The 15,321-nt window shown below is 44.5% G+C and overlaps 1 protein-coding gene across 1 annotated transcript in view; it reads right to left on the bottom strand.

Annotated features, from left to right (window-relative positions):
- Nucleotides 1–419: 419 nt before the first annotated feature.
- SLC24A3 (solute carrier family 24 member 3) overlaps nt 420–15,321 on the bottom strand; it is a 130,426-nt gene continuing 115,524 nt past the window's right edge. Inside the window, exons 12-18 of the mRNA XM_031552668.1 lie at nt 14,973–15,133; nt 14,112–14,388; nt 12,654–12,820; nt 11,350–11,464; nt 10,872–10,984; nt 1,585–1,650; nt 420–569 (exon numbers count right to left, since the gene is read on the bottom strand). Coding sequence (XP_031408528.1) covers nt 420–569; nt 1,585–1,650; nt 10,872–10,984; nt 11,350–11,464; nt 12,654–12,820; nt 14,112–14,388; nt 14,973–15,133 — 1,049 coding nt within the window. The remainder of the gene's footprint in view (nt 570–1,584; nt 1,651–10,871; nt 10,985–11,349; nt 11,465–12,653; nt 12,821–14,111; nt 14,389–14,972; nt 15,134–15,321) is intronic.

Genomic DNA, 15,321 nt, shown 5'->3' with positions numbered 1-15,321 from the left:
CCCAGAATTCTGCTCGAAAATCAGCCCCTGTATGATGTACCCTCTTCTGCATTGTAGCAATAGTCTTAAGACATAAATTAGATTAGTCTTCCATCAAATAACTTAAAAAAGGAATTGTAGCAGACCAGTTTTGCCTGGCTTGATGCCAGTTAGCAGCCAGTTCATCTAGAGACCAGTCACTGTTCAAAAACTGAGCTAAGAAATCACATGAATGTTGAAAAAAAAAAATTCATCTTCACATCGATGCAGGATTTTTCCAGGTTGTGGGGGTCGGGGAGAGGGTAAACCAAGATGGGGCACAGGTCCTATGGACAGGATATACTTCACGACTTGGAGGTGCACCGCATTCAGGAGATGCCAGCCGTGGTTTGTATTGCACAGGTAAGAAGGACGTCCCTCCTGACAGTCTGCAATGTGCGTTAGTGATCTCTGCACATGGGCAAGTTCACAAAAGTGAAAACATTGAATTCTGTCATGATGGAGAAACACAGGAAGATGCCATACAGGGAAAGGCACACGCACCCTAGCTTCTTATCCAGTTTCCATTTGTTCATGTGCACGCCGAAAACCTACAATAAACATAGAGTAAGCCACCACAGCAGGATCAGTTTGAATAAAATGGTAAATCCTTTGTCAATTACAGGAGCATGAAAATGACTGCGCCCACGCCAAATACAATCAACTGGAAGCAATTATAAGGTAGGTACTGCAACAAGTGAGCTAAAGCCCACTGCTCAAGTAAATCTGAGCATCTCCCTCACAGAGCTTGGAGCCATATTGACTTGCATCCCCTTGACTGCTGGCCCAATGGCCTTAGGTTTCTGCAACAAATTTCACTTTGGTAATTCAATTGGAAGTGCTTTAAAAGGCTATATTCCCTTCTATTCATTTATAACACTTCCAGTGCCTCTTTGTCTCTCAATTTGGAGCTGAACCAGCTAAAGCTGTGCCTGAATTTGCTTAGTTTGCTTCAACACAAACCTCTTGCAGTTAAAGTCTCTTGTGCAGGAGAATTGTGCTGGTGTGCTGCATGGAGGACTCCCTGCCATAGCAGCTGGTCTGGGGAGTTGGAAGATGTCAGAAGGATATATTAATCCAATTCTCTTTGTCTTTCCTAGTCTACTTTCATGATGGACTTGGCCAGGTCAGGGAACAGGAGCCACTGCTTTCAATAGAAACGTTGGCACATCCCAGCACAATTTGTTCTGGCCTGTGTTGTATCTTGGAAGGTTCTTGCAGACTGTGCAGCATTTACTGTATCTCTTCAACAGGAAAATGCATCTTTTCATACTTCAAGGGATCTGATTCAATGTGAGCATGCTAAATGACTGGGGATTACTAGTGGACCTGCCAGGGATTATTCTGGGGGAAACATAAATACAAGAAACATCCTATGACAGTGATAGCTTCTGTCAAAAGCCAGATTAAAGTACTGGGAAGTTTACAGTAGCAATGACCATTTCTATCCCTTCACAATAGCCTTTGCAGTCACTAGTGCAGCTGGAGGTGAGAAAAGAATCAAGTGAAGGAAATATCTATAAAATCACTCTTTTGGAAATAAAGGACAAAAGACTATATACATACTGTGACAAAAACAGATGCCAGCAAGAGACCAACAGAATAGATGAGTCCTCTGCTGTTTAACCGAATCTGGAAAAGAAGGAAGGTTACAAAACCACATCAGAATTTCAAACAACAATAATTCCCTCTGCCAATCATTCAATAAACCTCAGCTGCTGAATTGCTGGACTGCCTTGCAAGCTGTCAAAGCCAAGTCAGATCGCTGCATCGTGGGTATTGCTAATGTAGTGGTAAGCAGCACTGCAATTTTGTGATTGACACCATGCAAACTGCTGAGGCCCTCCTATCATTTTGTCTCACAGCCAGAGAAAAACTGATCACCCAATGAGCTGAATATTATTCCCAAATTCTAAGCAATTATTTAGCTTTGTTCCCCAAGTGCATCTGAGAGGAGATTCTGACTTCCAGAGTGGAGGATGGGGTTATCAGTCCTGGCATCTCACTAACCTGAGCCTGCAGTGAGCTCTGCCCACTCTGTGAAAATCTGTGCTGGAGACAGGCAAGCATAAAACAGTGTGGGGAGGGTATCTCTCTTCACCTGTATGTACCATTTATGGTGGGGATGGGCTGATGGTTGGACTTAGCAGTAGCTTTCAAACTTAATGATTCTATGTTCAATACCTGTGCAAATGGCTTCAGCACAATGGCCACTGGCTCTGAAAGGTACTGCTGTATTTCATTAAGACATAAGCTGTAAGTGTGTGTGTGTGCAGAGGACCTAATCATGTAGTCATTATGTGCAACATCCATACAGCAGTCTCACCAGACTGACTGTCCAAAGAAATGAAAGATTTGAATTGCTTCAGAATGTGAAGGCCAATTTTGGCACTAACTGCTTAACTGAGGTGAAAATGTCACGGTCCCACTGGTAATGTGAACTCCAGGTTCAGAAGGAAGCTTATTTCTGCAGCCATAGAAGTCTCCAAGGCCACTTCCACTTGCAGCTTCTATTACTGGTCTCAAGCAAACACTGAAGTTTTGCTGAAGTAAGAACTGCTCTTGGGATGAGACATACACATCTTGTTCTGACCAGGAGATGATTTTCTTCAATAGTGTTCTCCCTGAGGAGCCAGGGCAACCTAATGTGGGGCTCTGTGCACACATCACTGCTGCATGTACAGTAGGTCCTCTTCAGCTTCCACTAATATGAACAGTCCACAGAGGACAGCCAACCTGTATTGCCATCTTAGTTACTCTAAAATGCAAATAAAACACAACACAAACCCACAAAGACCTCAAACACACTAACTTTGTATAACAAAAACTAAAGCCAGATCACCCCCACCCCAGACGAGCAGCAATTGTGCAGGAAAGACAGATGCTAGTTTACAATAAAGTCCCATCTGGATTTCTGTCAGGAATTTAGCATGACCAGGGCCAATGTCTGTAAGAACTGTCAGTATGAAATATACCAATCGGAAAGGAATCTACAGAAAAAGGAAGCAAATGAAACAGACTGAATTATTTTAGCACGGAAAATGTCTGAATTCAACCTGAGGTGCAGACGCTGCTTCTCAGTTACAGCACCAGCCTCCACGAAGAGAACAGGCACGTGGAAGGACGACAGGCCATCAGGCCTCTGACTATAGTTTGCTGAGGATGGTGCTTCCAAAAATATTTGGGGCTGCTTTATTTGGAATATCTGCCTGTCCTCTCCTTGGAGGTCACTCACGGGAATAGCTGTTGCTGTTAAGAATTACCCAAAATTAACAAACGCACGCTAATTATTTAAGACACGTTGATGAATGTAACAGTAACATACGTCATGCTGCTTGTCCCATGAGGGCAAAGCAGATGGGGTAACCTCAGCAGCAGCGTGAGCACCGACTGCCCCTTGTTGTGGTACTGCACTGAAAAACTCAAGTTTCACTGCGGGTGAACATTTTTCAGCTCTGGTTTTAGTTATCTAACAATGTTCCTGGCCTGGGTTCAAGCCCAGCTCCCACTCTTAGCCCAACTATTAGCTATTAATTAATCTAGATGACAACTTTCCTTTATGAGGCTTGGTTGGTCCTGCAGAAATAAAGCGTTTCCTGGGAGGAAAGAAAGGCTGTTTTCTAATGCACTTCTTACTTTCTGCACCACAAAAATCAGGCTGTTTATTAGGGTCGTTGTCTTTTTTCAGATTACCTCTGGACAGTAGGATTAAAGTCCTTCCATGCACATAGTGAAGGGTGGTTTCCTTGGGGGAAAAAACGCTAGCTGAGGAATGCACTTTGTCCGGAAGCTCATTTGGCTGAACCAGATACATATCACAGCTGTACTTTGTGGGAGAAAAAATGAAACTCTTTGAGTGCAAATCCTTGTCAGTGAACTCAAAGCGTGATAAGAGCTGTGCAGAATACCAGAGGTGGCTCAGGGGGTGATGTGTACATGGCATCTCCCTGCCATGCCACGGAACAGGCAGAAAGGGCACAGAGCAGGACAAAGAACAGGCAATAAAGCAATGAGAAGGCAATGAAAACCAATAGAAAGATAGAGCAAACTGACATTGATATAAGCCTGTCCTCACAGCAGAGCTGCCCTGGGAAGGCTGTGAGCTGGTGTCCATGGATAGGTGCAGGGTGCAATTCCAAATGCACTGGACTTGGGAACACGCTGTGCAGTGTTAGTTCACCTGCATGCAAATGTCTAACTAGTATGGCTTGCTGACTGTGTGCAAAGCACCTGTGTATTGTGTGCATAGGGCAATAGCACAGTTCAGGTGCTGTGTCTAGGGCCTCTGGCTTATTTAAGAGCCCTGGAGCAAGCTGATTCACAGCAGTACAAAACCTCCCTCATAGCAGATACAGTTCCTGCTGAAGTCTGTTGCTCAGCCACTTCTTCTTGAAAAGGTTTCTTGGAGCAATTCAGTGCTTTGAGATCCTCATGTTGAGAAGAAAACCAAAGCTGTCTAGGTCTGTTCAGGTCAAAGATGCAATAGTGCACTGGTCTCAGAGGGATATTTTTTGCTAAATATACTCACTCCACTGAAGAAAGATCTCCTGGGAGCCAGCTGAAACTCACTGCCAAGCTGGGGGGCTGCAGCCAGAGGGCTTGGAGATGTTCTCCAGTAAGTCTTGCACTGGTGCTTCAGCAGGATAAAAGCAAACATTCCCTTCTATCAACTCTGCTACTGGGCACTGAGCTATCGAATTCTTGCAGTAAGAGTAACCAGAGGACCTCTGCCAAAGCTCTTGGCTAGCCAATGTCTAGCTCTGGAAGTAGAAAAATAATGGAAAACCTACAAATATTAATAAAAATAATGTTTGTTTCCAACAAATGCTGCTGTTACTCATCTAATACCAGCAAAGAGAGCACAGGCTTTCAAATGTGCCTGGTTCAGATTTGCTCCAAGCATGCTGGGCTTTGGAAAACATTGCCACTAAATGGTGCACAGCAAGGGTTGCTCATCAGACGAATGAGGCAGGTATGACAGCTTCCCAGTTTTCTCCTGCCTGACAACATAGTAGAGGTTTTCCTGCAATTTCCTTCTATTTAGGCCTGCATTGAAGCCACCTGCCCACAGCAAAGGCTGCAATCACAAAAAGCACACGAGTAAGCACGCTGCTTTAACTTTCTCTCCAACCCTGGCGGCCTCTCAAATTTTCTCATCCAATGCCACTTCACCACAAAAAGAAACATGAACCATGGAATGCTTTATGTAGCATTGATCAGTGCTTCTGAGATATTGTTACATCCAAATTAGGCTGAATGGCCACTATTCACTTATTTTTTCCATTCTACAGTTGCCTACAGAGTCCTTAATTTTTTGTGGGCTACCTGCTCCTTTTCACAAACCTCCCATAAACTACAGTTCTGGAGTTACTGTTTTGACTGATGAACTACTTCTACTTCACTGTTGATCAATTCAGCCTTTTAACTGTGAGTGCAGGAGCTCAAAAGACTGAAATCTGGTACAAAAGCTTAAGAAAAATGTGTCCTTGATCTGTCACATCTGGGTACAAATCAGCCAGGCATCCTTCTCAAAGACACGTGGCATTTCCTCGAGTCTGTGAAATGCCTTTCCTCAGGGTACATGACCACATATAAGCCTGGGGAAAACAATACTAGAAAAGCTTCAAAACTCACATTAAGGAAGATTTAACTCCAGGCTTAGCAGAAAACAGGGCATCAGCTGGAATCTTCTTAATTATGGAAGTAAAGGCTCAAATCTCTGCTTAAACATAGGAAATGCTTCTACTCCAGGGAAAACTTTCTGCAAACGAAGTGCTTGCTTGTACTGCAAGAAGGAAAAGTCAGCATTCCCGAACTGTCCTTTGAGGCTTGGCTTGTGTCTAGCAGCTGAAGCAAGCCAGGAGAACTCTGTTTTGACTGATTACACATGAAAGGCTTGCAAAAGTTCAAATCCTACTTTGTCTGCATTTAAATTGAGGCTATCTCCCTGCATCCTGTGTAGAAAACATGAAGATGCTGTTACCAACTCCTGCTATTCCCAGACAGCTCTTGCAGGCAACAAGAAACTGAGGGTAAAGCTAAACAGCAGAGGAAAAACAATGGAAATAAAATCAACGTAATTCCATTCTTCAGTTTTCCTTCAGCTCCTGGCAATTGCTGAAAGAAAACAAGGAGCTGGTGCCAAAAACCAAACTGGTTTTGCTCCAGGGTTCAAGTATGAGAAAAATTATCTCATCCGGGAATATTAAAAGGACTCTACTATGTTTCCAGTACCTCAGTTGCAAAAGTCAGAGGTCCCATGTCTGCTTGAGTACCCTTTTCCTGCAGTACCTTTGCCAGACAGTGGAAAGTCAGAGTAAGTTTCTGCATCGCCCAGGTCTTGCCATGAGACAAAACTGGAACTCTACAAATTGGAAATTCAGACATATACTGCATTCCTGCATGTTTCAATGGCATTTCCTTCCCAGGGCTCTTCTGAGACACCTGAGAAAGCATTCCTGCTTAGCTCTATCACACCATTCACTCTGCAGAAGATACATACCCTGGAGTATGCAATGTGGAGTGCTGTGCACAGACACTGAAGGTATTAAGCAAGAAATGCAGAAGGTTGGAGGAAATTCCTCCACTGTTTAGAGATTTAGAAGGGATCAGATACTTTTGCTTTGATACACCATCATCATCCCAGTCTCCCTGTCTGGGGAGCGAAGAGATTCAATAGATGCAAAGTACTCCAGAAGCTTTGGAGATACTAGATATGAGCCTCAGTGTCCACCTGCTGCCATGCCCATCTTCAGGCTTTTAGGATCTGCTAATAAATTAATCCATTAATACCTGCTGAGTTGCATACTGCTGCTAGAGTAATTGCAGCATATCACATTGCAGATGCAACTGTGAAAGCCAGAAAGCTTGCTTGCTCAAGTTACTTCCCCTGAGTGTCCCCTTACCACTGGATTTTCTCATCTAGGAACTAGAGTTCCCCTACCTCCTTCTGTGGATAGACCTGAATACTCTTACGAATGCAGACATGAACAAATGAGCCCGGATGCTTATCCTTAAGCTAAAATTCCTGTTCCCTAAAATACTCCTGGCTCACGTCTGTTTTAATAGCTTCACATCTAAAAAAAAAAAAAAATCCAGAAGGAAGCAATTGGATACAAGACACAGAGCAAATGTCCTCCCACTCTGTATTTGCTGGGCCACTGGGGAAGGATTCTTACAGGGTTACAGCCTCAGTAACATGTCCAGGACTCAGAGCTGAGATGAGAAAACAAACTTTTTTCAAAGGCCTGTCTGGGTCCGGAGGGATGCTGCTTTATTTCCAAAGGCCGTTCTGGCATGCTGGCCCAGCCACAGTCGATATGATGAGGCCAGAGCTGCAGCAGGAGGGCGGCCAAGTGACCGTTGAGTAGCAGTGACAGAAGCTCCATAGGGAAGCACAACCAGCCACAAGCTTGTAGGCTGTGCCTCGACCAAAGCCTCCAACCAAAATGCACCATCTGTGAAAATGAGCTCTGAAACATCCGTGCCTTTTCAGGGAGCTTAAGGAAGGCTCAGACCCAAACTGTTTGTACAAAAGGTGCCAGAGCAGACCGCTCTCCATGTTAAGAACCCCACAAGCCTCCTGAGGAGCTGCTTGGCTGGCTACAGCATGAAGCCACTTCACTGCACGTGGCTGAGGAAGGTCAGGAGGTGCACACTCACAGGACACCATGCTGTGTTGTGCTCGTGCACACTGCAGCACAAGGAGGAGAAAGGGAACAGACTCTGTCCTCCCTTTCAGCACAGTAATACGCAGCAGAGTTCTGCCTTTACATCAGCAGAACAGGGAACACAATTTGGCCACAGGGAATTCTAACTCAGGCAGCCTGAAACAAGAGATACCTTGGCAGTGGGATTTTACAGTGTGATGTTCAAGGCCCCGAGCGTTCAGCCTTTCACAACAGGAGGGCTGTTGGGTGCACATAGGAAGCTCTTCTGTTTTAGAGCTTAACTTTGCAATCAGGCAATCTACTTTTCTTCTGGCTTCCACAAAACATATCGCTGCCATAAAAGCTTCTCCCTTAAAATGCATCGACGCTATTTTCAGCAAGGGCTTAACTTTGGTACAGTTTTCCTGCATCAGGGAGGAAATATTTGGGTGGCTGTGAAAAAGTAATCGCGTTCAAACAAGTGGTTGGTTTTGGGTTGGTTTTTTAATCTTTTCTTTTAGAAAGCTCTTTCCCTTTGTGTACAAGATAGGAGAATCACAATTACTATTACCATGTATGTGTGCATGCATGTGGGGTGGTGGAGATATGAAGTCTGCTTATCCAAGGATTTGGAGAGAAATACAGAAATCGTAAGTGAAAACTAAGAGAACCCTGTTTGCTAACTGTGGGACTGTTTCCAAGGCTGTTTTTTCTACCCACGTGACTGCAGTATACAATGAACATTTTGGGTGTGCAAAACAGTAGCAACATTGTTGTGTCCCCACCAAAGCTGGCTGCCTCTGCTCAGTGACTTGTTCTCATTCTTGTCAAGGAAACAAACGTTAATGAATGTAGATGAGCTACAAATAAGTTACTCCTTAGAGAAAAGGATTTTATTCCTACAGCACTGCTTCCTTTTGTCAGTCCTATATTAAGGAGGGGAAGGGGGGGTGAACAAGGAACTGCATGCTGCCTAATATCTGGGAAGGTGATGAAGCAAATAATGCTGGGAATGATTTCTAAACATATGAATGACAAGAAGGCGATTGGGAGATGAAGGGGAAATTGTATTTACCCGGCCAAATACCATTCTATGACAAGATGGCTGAGGTGGACTTGCGTGAAGGGAGACCAACATGTGTTAATTGCACTGACTTCAGCAAGGCATTTGGCACTGCCTCTCGTACATGCTCACAGCTAGAGAAGGAGCAGATGAAATGGACGGGTGGTGGAGAGGGCTGTTAGCAGATGAACTGCTGTGTTCAAAGGCTGTGTTCAGCTGCACAGCATCCAGCTAGAGGCCAGCGGTGTAGCCCAGGGGTCAATACTGCTTCACACCTTCAGTGATGGCATGGATGACGGGCCAGAGGACAACCTCAGCAAGTTTGCAGCCAATACAAAACTGGCTGGAGTGGCTGAAGCACCAGAAGGCTGGTGTCTTCACCAGGGACCCTGCAGAGGTGGGAAAATGCACTTCATCAGCATCAGCAAAGGAAAATGAGAAGTCCTGCACCTGGGAAGGAAAAACCTCATGCACCAGAACGCACCGAAGCCGACCAACTAGAAAGCAACTTGGCTAAGATCTCCTGGTCCTAATGGACACCGAGTACAAGCCCGCAATGCACCCTTGTGGCAAGCAGCACCAACAGCAGCCCGGGCTGCGTTAGAAGCGTCGCCAGCAGGTGGAGGGAGGGCATCCGTCCTCTCTTCTCAGCACTAGTGAGACACATTTGCAGAGCTAGGTCCGGTTCTTGGCTCCCCAGTGTAAGGGAGATAGCTACTCACTGGAGAAAGGGGCTGAAAGGATGACTTAAGGCACTGCAGCAGCTGAGAGACCAAGAGAACTGGGACTGTTCAGCCTGGAAAAGAGAAGGCTTGAGGGCATCTTCTCAGCATGTGTAAATACCTGATGGAAGGGCATAAAAAAGGTGCAGCCAGACTCCTCCGAGTTGTACCCATTGAAAGAGCAAGAGGCAATGCACACCATTTGAAATACAAGAAATCCCATTAACAGAACACTTCTAGCTTTTTACTGAGAGGGTGGTTAAAACTGGAACACACAGCTGAGAGAGGCAGTGGTGCCTCCTCCACCCTCAATTAAGGAATCAACTGCACATGGTCCCACGCAACCTGCTCTGGCTCACCATGCTTTGAACAGAGGTTTCAGGCCTTGATAATCTCAAGAGGTACCTGCCAAGCTCAAACATCCTGTGATTCTATAGTCCTAACTTTGCAGTCATTGAGTGATTGATAGGACAAGGGGGAATGGTTTTAAACTGAGACAGGGGAGGTTTAGGTTAGATATTAGGGGGAAGTTTTTCACCCAGAGGGTGGTGAGGCACTGGAACAGGTTGCCCAAGGAGGTTGTGGATGCCCCATCCCTGGAGGCATTCAAGGCCAGGCTGGATGTGGCTCTGGGCAGCCTGGGCTGCTGGTTGGTGACCCTGCACACAGCAGGGGGTTGAAATTAGATGAGCATTGAGGTCCTCTTCCATAGAACCCAGGCTGTTCTATGATTCTGTGATTGCAAAGAAGAATCTCTCCTGTTCTGCTGAGTGTGGTCCAGCTAAAAGCAAATGCTACATCCCTCTGGGACTTCATGGTATCTCTTGTTCTATCTCTGAAGGGAGCTTCCAGCAACTCTGTGCATGGTGTGCATCTGTCATCCTTTGGGAATTAGCTACAGGTTCCATTAGTGTTGGCTAGGTTTTCTCGAAAAGTAGAGCTGTACAGTGTTTCCAGATGGTAATCATGCCCTGAAATACCCCAGTTATTTAACAGCTTCCTTCACTTTTCAGTGTGTTAAGTTTAAAACCAGTACAATTTTTCTTACTAAAAGCCCTACATTCTGCCCATGCATTTACCCTGTTTGTCTTATTAAGCCAGGGTCATTCTCCTTATTTGGAATATATTCAAGGGCACAAAAATGCTGCATACACGAGTGAATTAGCTTATTTCAGCACAAGTTCCTGCCTTTAAGGAGGAAGTGGAAGTACTTGTCCTCCAAAGGATGGGGAATGTACATTGGCAGTAATTGCTGCTATCTCCAGCACAAAACATAGCAAAACTATCTGTTCCTTCAAAGCCCACCCACATAATTTGGGATTGTTTTGATAGCTCTAATTAGTCTCTATAAAAGCCTCTGCTTAAAAAAAGAGATATGCACAAATAAACAAAATGATTGCAAACCAATGTGAGACTTACGTATGATCCGTAATTCACTGCTAGGGTCTGCAAAGCCCACGGGAGGCCTAGGCCAATTAAAATATCAAAAACGTTGCTTCCAATGGAGTTGGACACGGCCATATCCCCCATACCTGCAGGAATGGAAACCACGTACACTCAGGCATGTCTCAGAAAAACACACATGGCATATTCTGCATAAACCCACAACACTGGATTTAAATTTGGCAAACAAACAAATAAACCAACAAAAATCAAACAGTGAATTTCTGGGAAGCTTCAAGTTGCCAACCACGGCATAGCTTGCTGCACACCATCATTAAGAACCTTTCAGCTGCTTTGCAACAGCAGCAAAATTCTTTTCCTTTGTGCTTGCCATCAACTTCAGCCTCAGGAAAAGGGCTCTGAATGTTTTCACATTGAGGACACACTTCTTAAAGAGGACAGTGATGCACAGAAGCAACTCAACAGCAGCCTGACACCTCAGTGATGAACCCACCTTGCCTTGCTACGATAAGGCTCGCCATGCAGTCTGGCACACTGGTTCCTGCAGCCAAGAAAGTGATGCCCATTATCACGTCTGGAATTCCCAGCGTGTAGCCAATGATTGTCACCTAAGGAGTGAAACAGAACTGTCAGGTGGTTTATAAAGAATAAAATCAGAGAGCAGCTTTGGTCCAGTTCTGCAAGATGCTGTGAGACAGCATTTATTGCTCAGTGCAAACTGACACTTTCTTTAAAGAGCAGCAGTGAAAGGCTTTTTTCACTTTTTTTTTTTTGTGTATGTTCACCACCTGGCAGAGGAAAGCACTGACCTGCTACACACTTCTCTTTGATTAGCTGCTTTCTACCTTTCATCCACTATTCTCTTGACTCTAATCTGGAGGAGAGGCTATATGGTGGCTCACTGCCCTCTCTTAACAGATTTGCCCAAAGCTCACAGATGTTATTACATGCAAACAACAGCTAAGGTGACACCAAAATATCCCCAAAGTTCATTACATTAATGTTACATAAATGTTATATGTGGGAACATATATATCTATGTCACTGCAAACAGTTCCTTTTGGCAGAGAGGAGATACCTATAAGCTCCTTTGTTCCTTTGCTACAGAGTCTATGATCGATTACTGTTCTCTGATCTGATCCACATATTAATAATTTGGATGCCACTGTTTAACAATGCCAAATTTCCTATTAGCCATGTTAAATGCACAGAAGAAAGCAAAACTTGATCAGGGATAATTATTGTTATTCTGAACTTTCAGCAGCATATCCCATGAAGTGTGAATCACATGCTAGAAGCAGTGATCCTGTGGGTTCTACTATTCCAGCTATAGAAAATTGGCACAGCTTTTTTTTTTTTCCTTGAGAAAGACCTAATCCTCACATAGGAAAAGCAAAGAAAGCAAGTACATTTCTATTTCCCGTTCAGGGTAGCAAGGATTATGAAGACAGAACAAAATAATCCCAAACAAAAATCCTGCCACTTGTTCAATTAGTTATACCACAGGAACGAACTGTGAAAGAACAGGACACTTTTTGTTGCCTCCCCAATCCCAGAGAAAAACTGTGGCCAGAGCTTTAGAGAGGTCCCTCCATGCTGCTTTGGTCCCGTGCTGACACAGACCATGATTTGTGCACCAGTACAGAGCCCAAGCCAGGCCTCCCTTTCTTCCCTGATGCCAGTGCCCCATATTTCTGCTTAAGGGTAGACTACAGAGTACAGCCCAATTATTCAAAGCTGACAAAAATCACTTATGTTGCCTTTCTTAGGCTGTTTTCTGCTTTAGTTGGTACATACCATCCACACCATCATGTAGGAGAAAGCTGCAATCCAGAGGGTAGAAGAAGCAAAGGTAACCATGAACCATTTCTCCAAGTGGGGTTTGTTACAGTTGGGCACTGTGAAATACAGCACAAAGCTCAATGGCCATGTGAAGAGCCACTTCAAGATTTCCATTTTGCCAGCTGTAAAACAGAAGATGGGAAACAATCATGATTCTAGTTAATATGTAGGTCGCTCTGAAAGTAATGCCTCCTACAGAAGTGACAACAGATACAAAGAGGACAATAACATTGTTTGATGGAGTAAATTCTCAGCTACAAAACACTGTTTTTCAACAGCCACCACCCATTCACAATGCATTTTTGCCAGGGGTGAACAAGAGCCTGCATTCTATGCTCAGAAAAATCTGCACAAGTGGAGGTGACCCATTGTTGCTGTTGTCACTGCTGAAACACACCACCCACTGCCTCTCTGTGCTACATCCACTGGTTGGTGTCATAACCATTCAGCTAGCATCAATAAGCGTCACAGCTGTGTTTTTTTTCCTATCACATGGGTGGTCAGACTCTGGAACAATGACCCAGAAAGACTGTGAGATTCCCATCCTTGGAACTAACTAACACTCAAGATTGGATGCAGCCTTTGGCAACCTGCTCTAGAAAGACCTCCTCTGAGCAGAAGTTTGAACCAGACAACTCCAGAGGTCACATCAACCTTTCCCATACTATAAATCAAGTGTCACTGTCCATAGAACATCTAAATTATTATCTTTAAGGCTCAGCTTTTTCCCCTGCTTGAACTACAGCTATGTGTTGAGGTCTGAATAGGAGTTTCCAAAAACGTGTATCACTTGGAAATGGCAGAAACAGTCCCTACAGTATTCTGTCTTGTTTCCAGCACCCCAGATCTCAACAGCTCTGGTATGTCTCAAACGTAGGGCAGTCAATGGAACGAGATTGGTCTGCCCAGAGAGGGACCCAGGTTTCACAGAAAGAACTCCCCAGCAGAGGTTGCTGCCTTTCCCACAGACTGCAGTGGCAGGGCCAACACATGAGCTGCAGTTGAGCTGCACCAACCAGCCCAACACGTTGAGAGACACCTCGTGCTTTCCAATTAGCTGTTACCTGTGACCGGGAACTGAACTGTGAGGTACAGGTACAGACCCCAGCGTATGTCTAGATACAAAGGAAAAAATATTTTACAGTGAGGGTGATGAGGCACTGGAACAGGTGACGTAGTGTTGTGGTTGATGGCCCGTCCCTCAAGGGGAAGTCTCAAGACTTTCAAGGCAAGGCTGAATAAGGCCCTGGGCAACCTGAACTAGCTGTGGTGTCCCTCCTAATTGTAGGGGAGTTGGACTAGATGGCCCTCAGACGTCCCTTCCAGCACTAAGGATTCTATGATTCTGTGCTTTCTGGCATACTCAAACTCAGTTTTGCTTTCTGGAACAACACAAACCCACAAGTTTCTTACTGGGTAGGTCAAAAGGTGTGTATGGCCCTTCATGGTCATCATCGTCATCATCTTCTTCCTCTTCCTCATCATTTTCATTGTTCTCATTATCCTCATTCTCATTCTCTGTCTCATTGCCAGCCTCAGCCACGTCCTCGTCTCGCCGTGTGCCGTTCACACCCCGCTCAGACGAGTTGCTTGGACCTGTTCCATTCTCCACAACGTGCTTGATAGGTATTTTGATTGCTACTTCTGATTCACCATTGGTGTAAGTCCTGCTGTTGATCAGTCTTTGTCTCTGTTAATACAGACACAAATTCTTGCTCAAAGACAGATTTTTTAAAATTTAATGCTTGCTTTTATTTTTCTTAAAGAGAAGGGGAGGAACAGAGAAAAAGAGATGTGCAGAGTTCTTTAAACACTTGGTTTTAAAAGTAAAAAGGGATGGATTTTGGTCATGGATAATGCAATAGTTGCTTGCAGGAACTAGACAAACATCACACAGATATAGCTTTTATGAGATAAAGACCAGTAACGGTTGAACTGACTGCAGGAACAAGACAAGGGTCAGAAAGTGTAGTACCATCTTATAAAATAAAGATGTTAACATCAGATCCAGATTGATGCTGGAGGCATCTGCTGTGAGCAACAGCTACAGGGAGCATAACCACATAATGACTTGGAACTTTCTCTACTAAAATCTCCATGGGTACAGATAGCAAGGGATGATTTAGTACAGATGTCGTTAGAAGAATGGAACTGGGAAAAATGCACACAAGGATCCAGGAAAATCATAGAGGTCAATTTTGACCTGAATGCTGCCACAGGCAAGAGCAAATTCAGAATGAGAAAGAAAGAGAGGAAAAAAGAGAACAGACATACCTCATTGATTAGCATGCGGCTGGCCATGGAGAGACGTGTTTTGGGAGGAAAGTGGCTGGTTATCATGATCCGGAGCCCAGCCTCAGAAAATGAAAGCTGGTGTGGGTAGGCAGACAGCAGCTCATCCACCATGATCACTGAGGCTTTGCGGTGGAAATTCCCTGCAACCAAGAAACAAAGAGAAGCTGAAGACTTTGCCTTCTACCAGCCTCTCTTTCCATCTTATATGGCTCTCAGCAGAACATATCTACAAGTTCTAGAGGTCCTTTGTAAAAATCACTCCTTCAGCCACTCCACAGCCTCCTCTGTATTTAATTCCTGTCTTTACACAGCAGGTTTTATAAATAAA

This window comes from Meleagris gallopavo, chromosome 2 (assembly GCF_000146605.3).
Source record: "Meleagris gallopavo isolate NT-WF06-2002-E0010 breed Aviagen turkey brand Nicholas breeding stock chromosome 2, Turkey_5.1, whole genome shotgun sequence".
Taxonomy (NCBI): domain Eukaryota; kingdom Metazoa; phylum Chordata; class Aves; order Galliformes; family Phasianidae; genus Meleagris; species Meleagris gallopavo.
This window is presented reverse-complemented; position numbering and strand designations above follow the sequence as displayed.